Genomic DNA, 15,337 nt, shown 5'->3' with positions numbered 1-15,337 from the left:
AGTCAGATGACATTCTGCTGCTTCTTAGAGTGTGCACTTGGTGCTCAGGTGTGATACTACCACACAAAAAAATAAGATAAAGTAAAAATGGCAATGTGTTTGTACAGGAAATGTGGACGCATGTGTATCCTGCTGCAAGTAAACCACAGGCCTCAGTCCTCTGGGCTTGGTAGAGCACAATAATAACCCTTATGACTTTAACCCTTAAAACTGAAAGATGTGTTTGTGTGTGTACATATCAGGAAATTGTTTTATCTTCCATATCCGAGTTGAAGATTAAAAGATTAATATACTTTTCTCACACCAGAACATGTTTTATAAAAAATAGGGCAGAAAGGTTGCGTGCTTCAGTGTGTGAATATAATATAGAGGAGCCCAACCTGTTGTGCTGCATTGCTCTCAGTCACGCGGTGTGTGTGTGTGTGTGTGTGTGTGTGTGTGTGTGTGTGTGTGTGTGTGTGTGTGTGTGTGTGTGTGTGTGTGTGTGTGTGTGTGTGTGTGTGTGTGTGTGTGTGTGTGTGTGCGTGCGTGCGTGCGTGTGCGTAAGTGAACCAGGAAGCAAATTAACAGTGTGGGGGTGTAAACAATAGGGGCATGCCATGGGCTGAGTCATATATCTGGCTAACACGCCATAGTCATTAAAAACACAAGCAAAGAGACAACAGCAAATAAGATCCCCAAAAAGCAACAACATCAACACATGAGCTTGCATGATCATTTACAATAATAAGCATCAGGCTCAAAATGGGCCAAGCAGCATTCCAGAAAGCACAATGACGTGCAGCTNATAAAACATGAATGAACATGAACCACTACAGGCATTAATATAACAATCAATGGATGTTGATAGCCTGTTTGGACGGAGGAAGACACCCTTTTTAAACCAGAATCAACTTCACTGCCTGTGAGTAATGGCATTTTTCAGAAGGTCAAAGAAAAGGGGGGGGGGGGGGGGCACCTTGCATACATTTTTTCTTCTTTATTCCTGTGCACACACGCGTTTTGGCGTGTGAATCTAAGTGATTCTAAGTATTCATTTACCTTTAAAAGTTATCAAGAAACCTGAGTGAAGCCTGCTACCTACTTGATTTNACTTTTCAGAAGGTCGTAATGGAACACACTGAGGCTGGTGAACAAGGAAAGGACTGAAAACCAGTACAACCACTGTGTGTGTGTGTGTGTGTGTGTGTGTGTGTGTGTGTGTGTGTGTGTGTGTGTGTGTGTGTGTGTGTGTGTGTGTGTGTGTGTGTGTGTGTGTGTGTGTCCGTGTGTGTGTGTCCGTGTGTGTGTGTGTATGTGTTTCTGGTGAACAAGGAAATAACCTTTACTGAAAACCAGTCTGTTTTTATGAATATGTTATAAAGATGCTCTACTGAACTGAACCACGTTGGTATAACAATCAATGGATGATGATGATAGCCTATTTGGCCAACAACTGTCCCCTTTGACAGCCCCGCCCCGATACAACTGTCCCCTTCGACAGCCCTGCCCCGGTACAACTGTCCCCTTTGGCCCCCCTCCACCGGTACAACTGTCCCCTTTGGCCCCCTGCCCCGGTACAACTGTCCCCTTTGGCCCCCCGGCCTGGTACAACTGTCCCCTTTGGCCCCCCGCCGCGGAACAACAGTCCCCTTTGGCCCCCCGGCCTGGTACAACTGTCCCCTTGTACCGTAATGCAGAGCCGGTTAGTTGGGCACATACTGCACCCTAGTGGCCAAAGGCTGCATAGGCTACAGCTGCACTATGACACATGACCACAGCAGCAAACCTTTATGATGTTGACAACAGTTGACTAATGTGTCTGTTTTACAGACTTCTGAACATGTGACCATCCTCCAATACCAGATGACTTGTCTCTAAAGCGACTCCTTCATACAGTAGTTGGCAATATGGGTCATATTCTCCTTAATCAACCTTAAGAGTTCTTATGAGCTTACATAGACAAATACCAGACTGATATTAACTGCATTTATTTTATACATTTTATATAATTCCATACATTGACAACAACTACCAGACCGGTATAAAAGTGACATCATGCCACCGCCACCATACTAAAATACAATATAAATATCCAAATGTGTCATAAATGATGAATAACAAATGTAATGTTATATCGTCATTGGTGTATTTGATTGTATGTGATATTAATACCATTAACATCAACTATGAATGCAAAACTACTAAAATACAATACAAATGTCCAAATGTGTCATAAGTGGTGAATAACAAATCTACTGGCATGTCATCAGTGGTGTAAGATCCAACTCAGCTTGGAAATTATATTAACTAATGTCATGATCGACATCAACTATAAAAGTAAAACAACACCCCACCAGAAGTAACAAATAAATGGTTGAGAACAAATCTAATGTAATATCACCTGGTTATAGCATCCAACTTGAATGTGATACTAATATCAGCATTGACAACATAAACGTTAATGTAAACACAAAACAATGTATAAGCAATACAACACCACACCACCACTACTACACCAAATGTTTCATAAATGATGATGGAGAATAAATCTGGTCTAATGTCATCAGTCTGTTTGACATGGAATACAGCAGTATGTATTAATATGGGAACAGACATTTCCACAGAGATGAGAAAATATTACAACAGTTGAACAATCTGCAGACAAACGCAACAAACTCAATTTGATAACTACAGCTACACATTGCACGTATGCAAAACGAGTGCAGGACTCCTCAGCAGTGTGTGTGTGTGTGTGTGTGTGTGTGTGTGTATGTGTGTGTGTGTGTGTGTGTGTGTGTGTGTGTGTGTGTGTGTGTGTGTGTGTGTGTGTGTGTGTGTGTGTGTGTGTGTGTGTGTGTGTGTGTGTGTGTGTGTGTGTGTGAGTGTGTGAGTGAGTGAGTGAGTGAGTGAGTGAGTGAGTGAGTGAGAGAGAGAGGAATGCAGAGGTCCCACAGGAGCAGAATTTACTGTAGGGGCCTCACAACAGCTTCACTGATGATCCACTATATACATAAAATCCTGGGTAGAGATGGTGTGTGAATGTGGTGTGGACTCTGTGCAGGAGGGTCATTGTGTCTCCAGAGATGCTGTAGAAGGCCAGAGTTCCTGCCCTGTGATCCACATACACTCCTATTCTGGAGCTGGCCACTATAGGGAGTTCAGTCTCTTCCTTATTGTGGTAGAAAGTGGAGCTGGAGCTGTCGAGGTGCAGACTCCAGGACTGACCATCAGCTCCAAACCAACACTCCATCCCTCCTTTCCTGCTGATGCTTTTATATGACACTGCTATTTCAACAACTCTACTCCACTCAACCTCCCAGTAGCAGCGTGTAGACACACCCTCTCTACACATCACCTGAGGCCACCACCCATGAAATCTGTCTGGATGATCAGGATATGACTGGGCCTCACGTCTCAGCTCCACCTTCCTGTTCCCCTCAGACAGATGGAGGTATGTGTGTGCTGTGTTTGGATCCAGAGTGAAGTGGCAAGAATCTGGAGGAGTAAAGACAGGAAAAACAAGATCTTAGTTCTGATAGCTTTGTGTGTGTGTGTGTGTGTGTGTGTGTGTGTGTGTGTGTGTGTGTGTGTGTGTGTGTGTGTGTGTGTGTGTGTGTGTGCGCGGAAGACTGTGGGTGATCAGCAGTGTGTCTGTGTGTGTGTGTGTGTGTGTGTGTGTATTACCAATGTGCTGTGTGTGTGTGTGTGTGTGTTTGTGTGTGCGCACACATCGCGTTTCTGATGGAAATATTTGTTACGTGTGAATGTGTTTGGGAGGACTTTGGGTGTGTGTGTGTGTGTGTGTGTGTGTGTGTAACGGAGGCTAAGTAGTAGAGTTGGCGTGGAACGTTAGTAAACCTCCCTACCAAAGCCTCTTACACTAGTGTCCATGCCGTTGGGCTGGGGAACTGGTCCTTTAGTCCAGCGTTATCGTACTGCCCCTCTCATTACCAAACCGATGTAGTTGACGAGGTTCTATGTTCGCGCCCCAAGGGGGACAAGCAGGTGAAAGATGACCACGTGTGTGTGTATGTTTGTGTATGTTGTGTATGGGGGTGCATGTAAACATTTGTGTGTGTGTGTCTAAGTGTACAGTATGTGAAGGTGTGTGCGTTTGTGTGTCTGTGATCAGTGAATACGGTGAATCAATGTGCGGTACACCATGCGTATGTGGTGTGTGTGCGTGTGTGTGTGTATGTGGTGTGTGTGTGTGGGGGGGGGGGGGATAGTAGAAATTAGTTACATGTACTGTACTGTACTGTATGTGTGTAGGGCTATCACGATATTCAATTAGTCAAAATAGCATACCACATCTATCTCTCTCGCTCCCCCTACGGCGAGGCTTTCAAAATTAGAAAGGGTGTATTCGCATTTTAGTTACATTATTATCCCATTGTCATTATATTGTTTGAAAATGACAATATTATTGTTTATCACAGCCATTTCTTGGCCAATTTATTGTCCAGCAAAATCGTGGCCCTAAATGTGTGTTCATGTGTGAGTGTGGGTGTATGTGTTTGTCTGTGGGGGATGTATGTAAACATGTGTGTGTGTGTGTGTGTGTGTGTGTGTGTGTGTGTGTAAGTGCGTGTGTGTGTGCATGCGTGTGTGTGTGTGTGTGTGTGTGTGGTGGTGGTGGGGGGTGTAAACTTTGTTAAAGTGTGTGTGTGTGTGGGGGGGGGGGGGGGGGGGCATGTAAACGTTGGTGAAGTGTGTGTGTGTATGTGTGTGTGTATGTGTGTCATACCTGTCAACTTAGAGCTTCAAATATTTTCAGAGATTCACAGATTTTACACCAAAAAACGGCAAATTTAGGCAAAAATTGGCCAAATCCTGACAGTCAACGGGGCGACGGTGACAAGGCGGGCAGTGTGTTCTACTCTGCTTTTCACACCGTGTGCACCGAGGCCAGTCCTGTCCAAAATCCCCCCACAGCACATGTTATAAAAGGAGCATGTATAGCGTACAAAATGAATGAAATACACATATGAGTAGGCTATATCCTTGTTGTATTTGTTATGTTGGTGCAGAGGCACATTACACAGCCACACGTTATAAAGTTTACCGTTTTACTGAACTGTTACAGAACGTGTGTTGTGCACTAGTTGTGAATACGGTGAATATATGTGCAATGCTGTGTGTAATGTCCTTGGGCCTCATTTACAAAACTTTGCAGAAGAAATGCGCCAAAAGATGGCGCACGCACGAAACTCAGGATGTGCGTGCGCAAGAAAATATTCAGATTTATAAAGCATGGCGCACGCACGTTCCACGTCGATTTCCCTTTATAAATCCCAACTGACTCTGAAGTTGCGGCAAATGTGCGCACCTGTGGACACACCCATAATTATCTATGAATATTCAGTGAAACGCCCAAAATGAATATTTATATCTGTGGACGGCGTGCGGAAAGCAGACGAGATAGCCTATTTACCATATGTGGAGCAAACAGTTTTATTAGATAGGTCTAGAGAACGTTGGGCAATGTGGAGCAGTTAAGTTTGGGAAGTCGTAGGCTACAAAAATAATCCCTCGAATTGCAGCATGTGGATGGTTATGTTCGCAAAAATCACGCTATACCAGAAGTAAAAAATAAATAAAATAAGGATGGCATGGACATGAACCTGCCAAGTCATGGACATGTAGTATTAATTGAGTTGTGAACAAAGGGAAAAATAGCTGCGTCAAGGAAACATCTCACATGGCATGTCCCCATGTGAAATTCACCGGTAGAAAATCTATTCGCTGTCTCATCGCACCTCATATGCACCGGGTTTAAACTTTTTTCAACAATTGCCGTTGGTCACTGCGCGCAGCTGTCTGCTTTCAGTTCAAAGCGACGCCCCAACTGTCGATCGACATATCCACAGACAGCATGACATATGGGCATTTTCTAGTCTGTATTTATTAAATGTGTGTATTATAAACGTGCATTGTCAGTATATAAGGCCAGCTGTCAAATGCACACCTCTGCTTCTTTGATGACGAATAACCGCATGGAAAAGAAATGACATGCAACAAGAGAAACGAAGCTGTCCATTAGTATGGCACTTGGCTGTATGCTTGCTTGTATGGCTGAGAAAATCAATCATTACAGATGCACTTGGGACTCGAGCAGATGATTCTGCAACTTGCTTAAATGTTGACGTAATTCCTTGCAGACGCGGAACACTTTATAGCCTACCGATACGATTATAGCCTGATATTGGAAAGGACCGTGGTTATTGTTAATAAAATGTAGGGTATTTCCAAATGTAACGTAGGCCTATCCTAAACGTAAAATTTGAAGCTATTACTTCCTTACAAAACATGCATGTGGCTATGGATAGGCCAGGTAGGCCTACTTATTATTTTCCACCATTAGCCTACCAAACAACAAACAACCGCGTTTTCGTTGCGAACTGGATTATCTAATGTTAAAGTTGCTATCGTGACACATGACCTCCGATTTTTTTCTTCAACCAATTTCGGGTCGTTCTTCCAGCTACCTCCCGAGGTTGCGCTTTCCGCGTTTGGTCTTTTGTTTAGTGCCTACGCATGGGTCAAACTTTGCGTGGAGCTGCGCATGTTTACCGCCAAGTTCTTTTTCTATAAATACCAAACCTTGCGGTGAACTTGGCGTGCGCAGTCTTTTGTGCGTACGCACCCGTTATAAATAAGGCCCCTTGTGTCTTCTTCTGTATTTATGTATGTAAGTATGTGTTCACCACATGAACAGGGCTGTTGGTATGAACTCTGCCAGGCAAAGAGTGGACACACACAAGCTCGAGGGTGAGAGCACGTAATTTAAAGGAACATAAACTCTACAGGCAAGTAGCCTGATAAGCCTGATAAGCCGAACTCGTAGCTGGTGGAATAAGTAGAGGGTGTGGCTTGTTAGGATAACGGGCAGGGACATGGGGAGAATTTCTGGACTGATGCTTTTTTTGGGGGTAATGTCAAAAATCGAGATATTTGTGGGAAAATACCAAATTGGGAAGACTGCGGGAAATAAGTCAGAAATAAGGAGGGTTGACAAGCATGATTTGAGTGCAACCGTGCTTGTGTGCGCGTGTGCGTGTGTGTGTCCAACTCACACTTTAAGAAGTCCTCTCTGGTCACTGGTTCAGCAGCAAGAGCCTGACTATCAGACACTAAGACAGCAAACATCACATTGTCCAAAATAAGTGCAGGAACACCACAATATGAAAACATCACATTGGCCTAAATAAGTGCATCAACACCACAATATGAAAACATCACATTGCCCTAAATAAGTGCATCAACACCACGATATGAAAACATCACATTGGCCTAAATAAGTGCACCAACACCACAATATGAAAACATCACATTGGCCTAAAGAAGTGCATGAACACCACAATATGAAAACATCACATTGTCCAAAATAAGTGCAGGAACACCACAATATGAAAACATCACATTGGCCTAAATAAGTGCATCAACACCACAATATGCGCCACATTCAATCACAGCAGTGGAGATCACATGACAATGTGACACCATGGGTCTCCAGCTTTAGACATCTTACAGGGCAGCATCTCCTGTGAAACAGACACCGCCAGGTAAAGATGGGGGTGCACTCTGCAGGTCCTTATGGGGAGACTTGGATTGATCACTGTGGTTATTGCAACTGCCTTTTAACTTGCCTCAGTGACAAATCTATCAAGCAGCTTCAGGTTGTTCAGAAAACTGCTTCCAGGCTTCTTACCAGGACAAAGAAGTAAAATCACGTCACTCCTGTTTTAGCCTCACTGCACTGGCTCCCTGATGCTTCACAATAGATGTCAAGAGATCATACTGATGATTTTAACTGACTACATGTAGCTGTTACCGTGCTAGCAAATTGTTGCCGTGTTTGTATTAATGGCTGTGGAGGCTGTTAGAGGTCCTCAGTAATGACTTACTGTCTGGTGGCAGGAGACCCTTACTGTCTGCTCTTCTGACTGGGAGTTCAGGATCAGTATCTGCAGACCAACACAGAGACACACATTCACCCACATGCAGCTCACATCCAGTGGCTTGGTAGGTCTGGGCTGTTCAATGGGTATAAAAAATATTGAAACATGGATACATGACACATGGTTTCATTACGTTGTATATATTGAATATGTTGTACTACAATATTTACTCAATTGTTCAATTACATCATTCAAATCATGCTGTATGATAATACTGTTTTCCAAAAGAGTTACAATAAAACATTGAGATAAGAAACATCATAATGTGTTAAAATGCAGTCATATTTGTCAAATGTCATCCATATTTCTATAGTTTGTAGGAACACAGAAAAAGTGTAATATGATGTGAAATGAACACACACAGTTCCTTCCACTGTGTGTGTGTGTGTGTGTGTGTGTGTGTGTGTGTGTGTGTGTGTGTGTGTGTGGGGGGGGGGGTGATGTCACTGCACTGCACAATCCAGCTGTCAATACAGACATTCTGAAATTCATTATCAAAGAAACTCCAAAAGTGACACATATCAACCAGTAGTTCATGCATTGACAGACAGTGGCTATAGAACATCCACATTCGCCCTCATCTATGGTAGTCTTAGAAAATCATGGAATGACACTCACAGTTGTCACTAATTCCATGCATTAGGTTGACGTTTGCGAATTTTTCATGTGCGTTTCACGAAGAAAATGGCCATCACACATTAGGACAATGTTAAACTTAGTACAATGGAATAATTATCACCACTTTAGAACCGTCAATTGCGGCGAAAATAGCTTAAACTTGTGTGCTGTTGTGGGTGCCGCGGCTTTCGGCCAATTTTTAAATGAATTCGCAATGCATTCAGGGAAACCTGTCGTAGCCCTCCGTCATGGAGTCTGGTGTCGGAAATCTCTGTGCGGAGGAATCTTCGCCGTACCCCTACCCATCTGGAACCAGGGGGGCAGGATTTGGCTGGTTAGCTTCGCCGATTAGCAAGTCACCATTTTCGCATTTCCGACATCCACTTCGCTCATGATGATTGGTGGGTGCATCCAATGCCCGCCTTCCATATAGCGTTCTGATTAACCGTAAGTCAGACAATAACGTGGCACGTAATTGGCTGAGTAAACTGGCGGTGGAAACGACTCCATCTTTGAAGCTGATTTTTTTTGTTCAATTTTGGCTAAATTCACTAGCCTAGCATTTCTCATTGAAATGGCTAGAGGCGGGACTTATTCACTCTCTCCAGTTCTTATACTACCTCCATGGTTTGGACTGTGAATCGAGATGCGCGCGTGGACGCGCAAAACGGAGGCAAAAGGGGAAAGGCATAGGGCTAAAGGACGGGTTATGCTTCCGGCCAGTGCCACAGAGTGAGCTTGTCGCAGCCATGATGCAGTTAATTTTGGTTTATGCCCTGTTTTGAAGCACGGTCTGCGCAATGTCATTCCACGCTCAAACTGCCTTCAATACAAAGAGTAACCTAGACGTGTCGGTAGTTTTTTTTAGCTTCACAGACTCGACGACAATGAAAATGAAACATTAAATCTTTATTTCACGTGCATGTTTGATCGCACTGGCAGCCACCGTGGTAGTTTGGAACAAAGAAGTGGCTCATTTGTCGAGGACGAAGCGGAATGTTTCCTCGACCTCTGAACCACTGTTCAACTGTGCAAATAACTTCAGCGTGGTAACTTGCAAGCGCACGTGTTGTCTGTGGTACGTGTAAATAAATCAAACGGCAAGCACGGGTAACTTATTTAATGAAGAGCTCACAGTCCGTAGACCGACGAAGGTTATTACAAGGAAGTAGCTTGTTCTCGACTCGAGGACAGAGCAGGCTGGTCGAGAGGACCAATCAGAGACCTATTTTCGCCCTTCACACCGTCGCTGTGTGCATCACTCCCTGCGTCGAGACACAATTTTGGGGAGGTGCCCCAGAATACCTGCGTGATGGGGGGGGGCTTCACTCCGTTAACTGCTCGGCTCACTGCATCACGACGCAGGGACGCTGATCTTGAGGCATAAACCACCCTTAAGGGGTGTAATGGGATTCACCATTGGTCACGTTCATAGACTGTGTATTAGAGCAGTGTTTCCCAACCACTGTGCCGCGGCACACTAGTGTGCCGTGAGAGATCGTCAGGTGTGCCGTGGAAAATTATTGTTTTAAAAAAAAAAAGAAAAGAAAAAAAAAAGATTTCATTATTATCAGCAAATGCCTATATGTCATTATGTAGTGTCTGCTGTTGACTGGCGTCCTAATCATGTAATAATTCCTTATCACTAGGTGGCAGCAGGTAGCGAATTGCATTGTAGTAGCTGTCAAAAGAAGGCAAATGCCGTGAGCTCGAGTCAATACAAAGAGAGTTATTTCATTTGGATTTAGGACTACCGGTACTTGTACGTGGGATGCAACGGCACCGATTCCATTGTGCTTGGTATGTAAACGAAACACCCTTCACAAAACAAGAGTGCAGACTATTTTGTTGGCCTGCGTAAGCAAACAGAGAACCAAGCAACATTTTGAGGGTAAACGAGAGAGCCCTTAAATCTAGCTACCATGTCAGCTGAACTTGTAGCTAAATCCAAAAAGTCACACAGTGGCAGAGACGCTAATATTACCTGCCTGCAAAGCCATTGTAAATGACATGCTTGGACCTGAAGCTGTTAAATAAATAGCAAAAGTCCCTCTCTCAAATAACACAATTTCCAGACATTGATGACATGTCTGCTGACATCGAAAGTGTGGTTTTGGAAAAGATCCGTATCCGTGAGAAATTTGCGTTCACAACCACAGACCTGTATTAACCTAGACTGGCAATGGGCGGTTCTAGCCAGTGGCAGCTTTTCGGATTGACTGGGCGCAGCCATCTTTGCCTTTTTCGCGCCCTGTGGGCTCCTCCCACAGACGTAGCCCCGCCTAGTGGAGACTATCGCAGCTGTGAGCCATAGGAATGCCCAATCGGGGCCGTTGCGGAAGGCGGTCTGTGGGTAAAAATGGACGAAAATAATCAGTGTTATCTGGCAACCCCGAAGCCGACTGTTTTCGTTGCCGCTTATGCAGGTTTGTGGATATTTGTGACACTGAATCGGCCATGCTTACGTGTGTAAAGCTTATTTTATGTACTTAACTCAGATGTAATGTAATGACAACTGTGTATATTGGTATGTATATTTCTTAAATAAGCCGTACGTTTTCAGTGAAGCTACCGGTAACTGTGCTATTATTAATACCCCNACCCCCCACCCCACCCCCCCCCCAGGACGCTGAAGGTAACCTAGCAACAACACGGCACAGCACATTGCAGCTGTGAAAATAATGAGCCACTTGAGAGCGAGACTTTTCTAGAACATTAATTTATACTAGAGCTATTGTTCTAAAGACGTTACACATGGCCTGGTCCAACTTAACTAGTGAACCAGTGTTGCAAAAAAACCCATTTTTTTTAAAAACCCATCGGTGCATGACGTCATTACGTAATTACGGGAGTCTCCACTAAGATGGCGGACTACGATTCTGAGGCTCTGAGAAATCCAAAAATTTCGGGGCATTGCCAGTCTAGGTTAATACAGGTCTGTGGTTACAACTTGACGAGGCTGATAGTGGACATGTGCAACTCCTGGCCAATGTGCGTTTTGTGGATAGACGCAATCAGAGAAAACTTTCTATTTTGCAAGGCATTGAACAGAGATTGATATTAAACATGCATATACAGTGAAATCTTTCCTAAATATCATTGCTACTGTCAGAATAAGCATTATTTTCTGTATTCCTGCAAATAGAATGCTTTTGGACAGAATAACAATTTGTAAATAGTAGGCCTAGGCCTACTTTGAAGTCTATAGTTTCCTGAATAAGTGGACATGTTAAGTGCACTTTTTATTTGAAAGAGGAAATTTAAAAGATGATAAAAAAATAATACATTTTTGTGTTTATTTGATTGCTATTCAAGACACTTTTATAAGAATGACTATAGGCCTATTGTTAGGCGCCTACTATAGTTGTTTTCATTAATAACATCATTTTTGGTTGGTGGTGTGCCGCAAGATTTTTTGAAGGGAAAAAGTGTGCCCTGGCTCAAAAAAGGTTGGGAAACACTGTACTGGACTACAAATAGCTTCAATAAGAAGAGAGCAAAGCAGCTGGCTAAGTATTATTCACTGTAATAATTAAAAGGCAGTTTGCGTATCTGGAGAGGGAGATCCCACCTGTACCCCTGAATATGCTTCAGACCAGTATAATGCTGATATTCAGACACACTATTTTTTCAATAATCATTGGTGCAGGCATAAAGTAATCAATCATACAGGCAGGAATATGCCCTGTGACTTAACATATCCCTTCAATTGTGCGCAAACGATGTCACACTTGCTGGATAACTATCAGAACACTGTGACAGAACACTGTGACAGAACACTGTAACAGAACACTGTGCGCGATACTAGAATTATCATCTAAGGGGCAGACAGCCAACGAGGCCTCTCATTAATATTTTTTCCAACTCTACTGCACTGCAGTGGTTCTCCACCTTTTCTGAACAAACATCATTTTGACCTCATAAAAGCCTCCCAAGGCCTCCTTGACCTCATTACAAGCATGCCAACGCCCCCCTTAGAATCAAAAATTAAGATGGACTTGTCCCCCCCATTCACTAAGCGGCCCTCTCAGTTGTCTCCTTCTCAACGCCCCCTCACAGCTCCCTTGTTGGGCTCTACAGCCCCCGTTGAGAGACCAAGTTACCGCGACCTCAACATGGAAATGTGGCCCTCGTTGTGGTGTCAATATTACATCCTGTGTCTACGTACCTTATGTTGATGTGAACTACCGCTGTGGTGTCAATATCCTGTGTCTGCCAGGCACGTGCACTCCAATACGGCAGGGGAGGCTGTGCCTCACCTGTCTCTTCTAGACTTCATGAGAATGATGAGATGCAGTAAATGTGAATAATAGTAACAATAATAACTACTGTTTTCGAGCATATTTACCATAACTACCATTTGTGCAGTATTTAAACAGTTTCAATCATTTTCAATCATTTTTGTGGCCAAAACCGCACTATTTTCCCACCTCCTGCTCCGATACACTGAATTTGGGCCAACTCCCGAGTTGGCCTCACCGCAGATTGCGCAATCCCTCAGTAACAAGCTTCAGCGCATGCGCCATTTTGCTCGTTCTGTGTATGCAATTCGTAATATTGTATTAAACATTTTTATACACTTAATAGAAATATGTATGGTGTGCCCTCATTTTCCTGATATTTGTTTTCACTATTTTCTACGTGTGATTATCATTTCTTTACTCTGCGCGCTTTGGCATAACCCCATTGAAAAATAGAGTAGTGCGGCGAGCAACACATTGGCCTCAACCTCATTCTGCCGTTGAGTCTAGCTTTGTCAGTGACGTCATAGCGCCACTATACAAGTTCAATACAGTCAGCCATTAGTGTTGGCTAGCTTGCTCACGTTGACTGCTACCATGGAAGTGGATTTCATAACGAAACTAAGATCATTCTCAAAGTTGGATTTCCAAGGGAAACAAGACGTGATAAAGAATGGACGACCGACACCAGAGCTGAGGAAATTGATTCAGGAGATTGGACAGAATATTATTTGATTATTTCACAGTGAGTGGAACAACCGAAAAGACTGGCTATGTGGAATGGGAGGCAACAAGCAAAACAACGTTAGCAGTTTGCTAGCTGGGTTGGATATGTCAAACCGTGAGAATATTATTGCGAGAAGCCCTGTAATCAAGACAGCATTTCAAGGTAAGGAAATTTGATTATTACATTTGCCCGCCGTGGCGTTGACTTGGGTCTAAGTTTTATTTGATTTTGTCAAGATGAAGGAAGAGTTGTTTGAAAAATAGTTCGGTTGCATTGGTTTTACAGTAGCTATGTTTCACATATGCATTTCAGGCGTAATCTTAACCTGCAACTAGTGAGAATGTTTTGAATGACATAGCAATGGCTACATGTCTCAAAGAATAATTCATCACGAGTGATTTTGGCAACAGAACGAACTAATAGCTAGGGGTTGTGGGTTCCTGGATTTTGGTGTGTGTTCACTTTGCCAGTCCCAGTATGCCCAAGTGATAACGCTGCTTGCTATCCTAACGAGGCAGTTTGATAGTTCTAATAATCAAACGCTGTATAATACACGCTTTGAGGTTCGGCTCGTCTGACATTCTTTGAAATGTCCATCCTCAAGATGAACGACTGTGGAATATTTCAGCGTCATTATTGTTTAGCCTATTTAGGTTGAGTTTGGGTCCGCAGTGGTATGGTGTGGATGAGGGGGATAGTTGACGGTTCTCAGGAGGAGTGTCCTCAAATGACGCACCATGTCGTGCCTATTTTCTGTCTACTCTAGTCTTTTCTACCGGAGGTGGTAGCTGTCCATGATCACGGCCACGTCTGGCTTCATTATCTATTTCACAGGCTACCAGAAGGATCATCCCGGTGGGGTGATATTCTGTTGTTGAATGCATACTGTGAATTGTTGCTGTGTAAGCGGTAGCCTATTACAACGCAAGCATCGGATCTGTATTTTCGAGTGGTGGAGTGAAAGGAACGCTGATAAGCAGACCTCAAAATTCACCATAAGAGCATTTTTGTCCAAAATGCTCGTGTGGCTTGGGGTTATCAGCGTCCCCTCTTTCAAAGACCAGAAAACACTGAGAAGGGCCTTGTATCTTGACGGCCTATAAAAATACAGTATAATCCTGGACACATATCGCGTCTGATCTGAATGTGGTGTCCACCTTTCTAACAGACATATTGGTGTAGAGGAGTAGGCCTAGCAGGCCTAGTAGCGCAGCCTGTGCAGTAGGTAGCCTAGGTAGAACTAAACGTGACTCTGCCGCCAGTTATATGGTGAACTTGACTCAAACTTGTTAAATGGCACTGCCCCACCGTTGTTTACCTACGCCCCCTGCGCCAACGCCGAGTCTGGACCACTGAATCGTGTGTGTGTGTGTGTGTGTGTGTGTGTGTGTGTGTGTGTGCACGAGAATCCAGTTCGTATCACAAAAGCCATCACACCGGTTTGTTCGCCGTGGTGCTCAGCGGTCTATATGACACCATGTTTTGAATGTGTCTTGAGCATCCGCCGTGATGCTCAGTCCACATTGCTGCTGCTGTGTGGAATGTGAGATCACTGTTTGAATCCTGTGTGTGTGTGTGTGTGTGTGTGTGTGAGCAGTGGGCCGTGAGCTTACACTCTCCACTACTCTCCCCTCACCTCCCCTCCTCTTCTCCTCTCCTCTCCTCTCCTCTCCTCTCCTTTCCTCTCCCCCTCTCCTCTCTTCTCTCCTTTCCTCTCCCCCTCTCCTCCTCTTTTTTCTTTCCCATCTCCTCTCCTGGTCCTCGTCTTTTTTTCCCATCTACTCTCCTCTTCTCTCTTCTCCTCTCCC

The 15,337-nt window shown here is 44.0% G+C and overlaps 1 protein-coding gene across 1 annotated transcript; it reads right to left on the bottom strand.

The window, feature by feature from the left end:
• Window positions 1–2,920: 2,920 nt before the first annotated feature.
• Window positions 2,921–7,131, bottom strand: LOC134446479 (tripartite motif-containing protein 16-like). The gene is made up of 2 exons (XM_063195848.1): window positions 7,059–7,131; window positions 2,921–3,477 (listed from the first exon to the last, which is right to left on the bottom strand). The coding sequence occupies exons 1-2, from the start codon at window positions 7,129–7,131 to the stop codon at window positions 2,960–2,962; spliced, it is 591 nt and encodes a 196-aa protein (XP_063051918.1). The 3' UTR covers window positions 2,921–2,959.
• Window positions 7,132–15,337: the final 8,206 nt, after the last annotated feature.

This window comes from Engraulis encrasicolus, chromosome 3, assembly GCF_034702125.1.
Source record: "Engraulis encrasicolus isolate BLACKSEA-1 chromosome 3, IST_EnEncr_1.0, whole genome shotgun sequence".
Lineage (NCBI taxonomy): Eukaryota > Metazoa > Chordata > Actinopteri > Clupeiformes > Engraulidae > Engraulis > Engraulis encrasicolus.
This window is presented reverse-complemented; position numbering and strand designations above follow the sequence as displayed.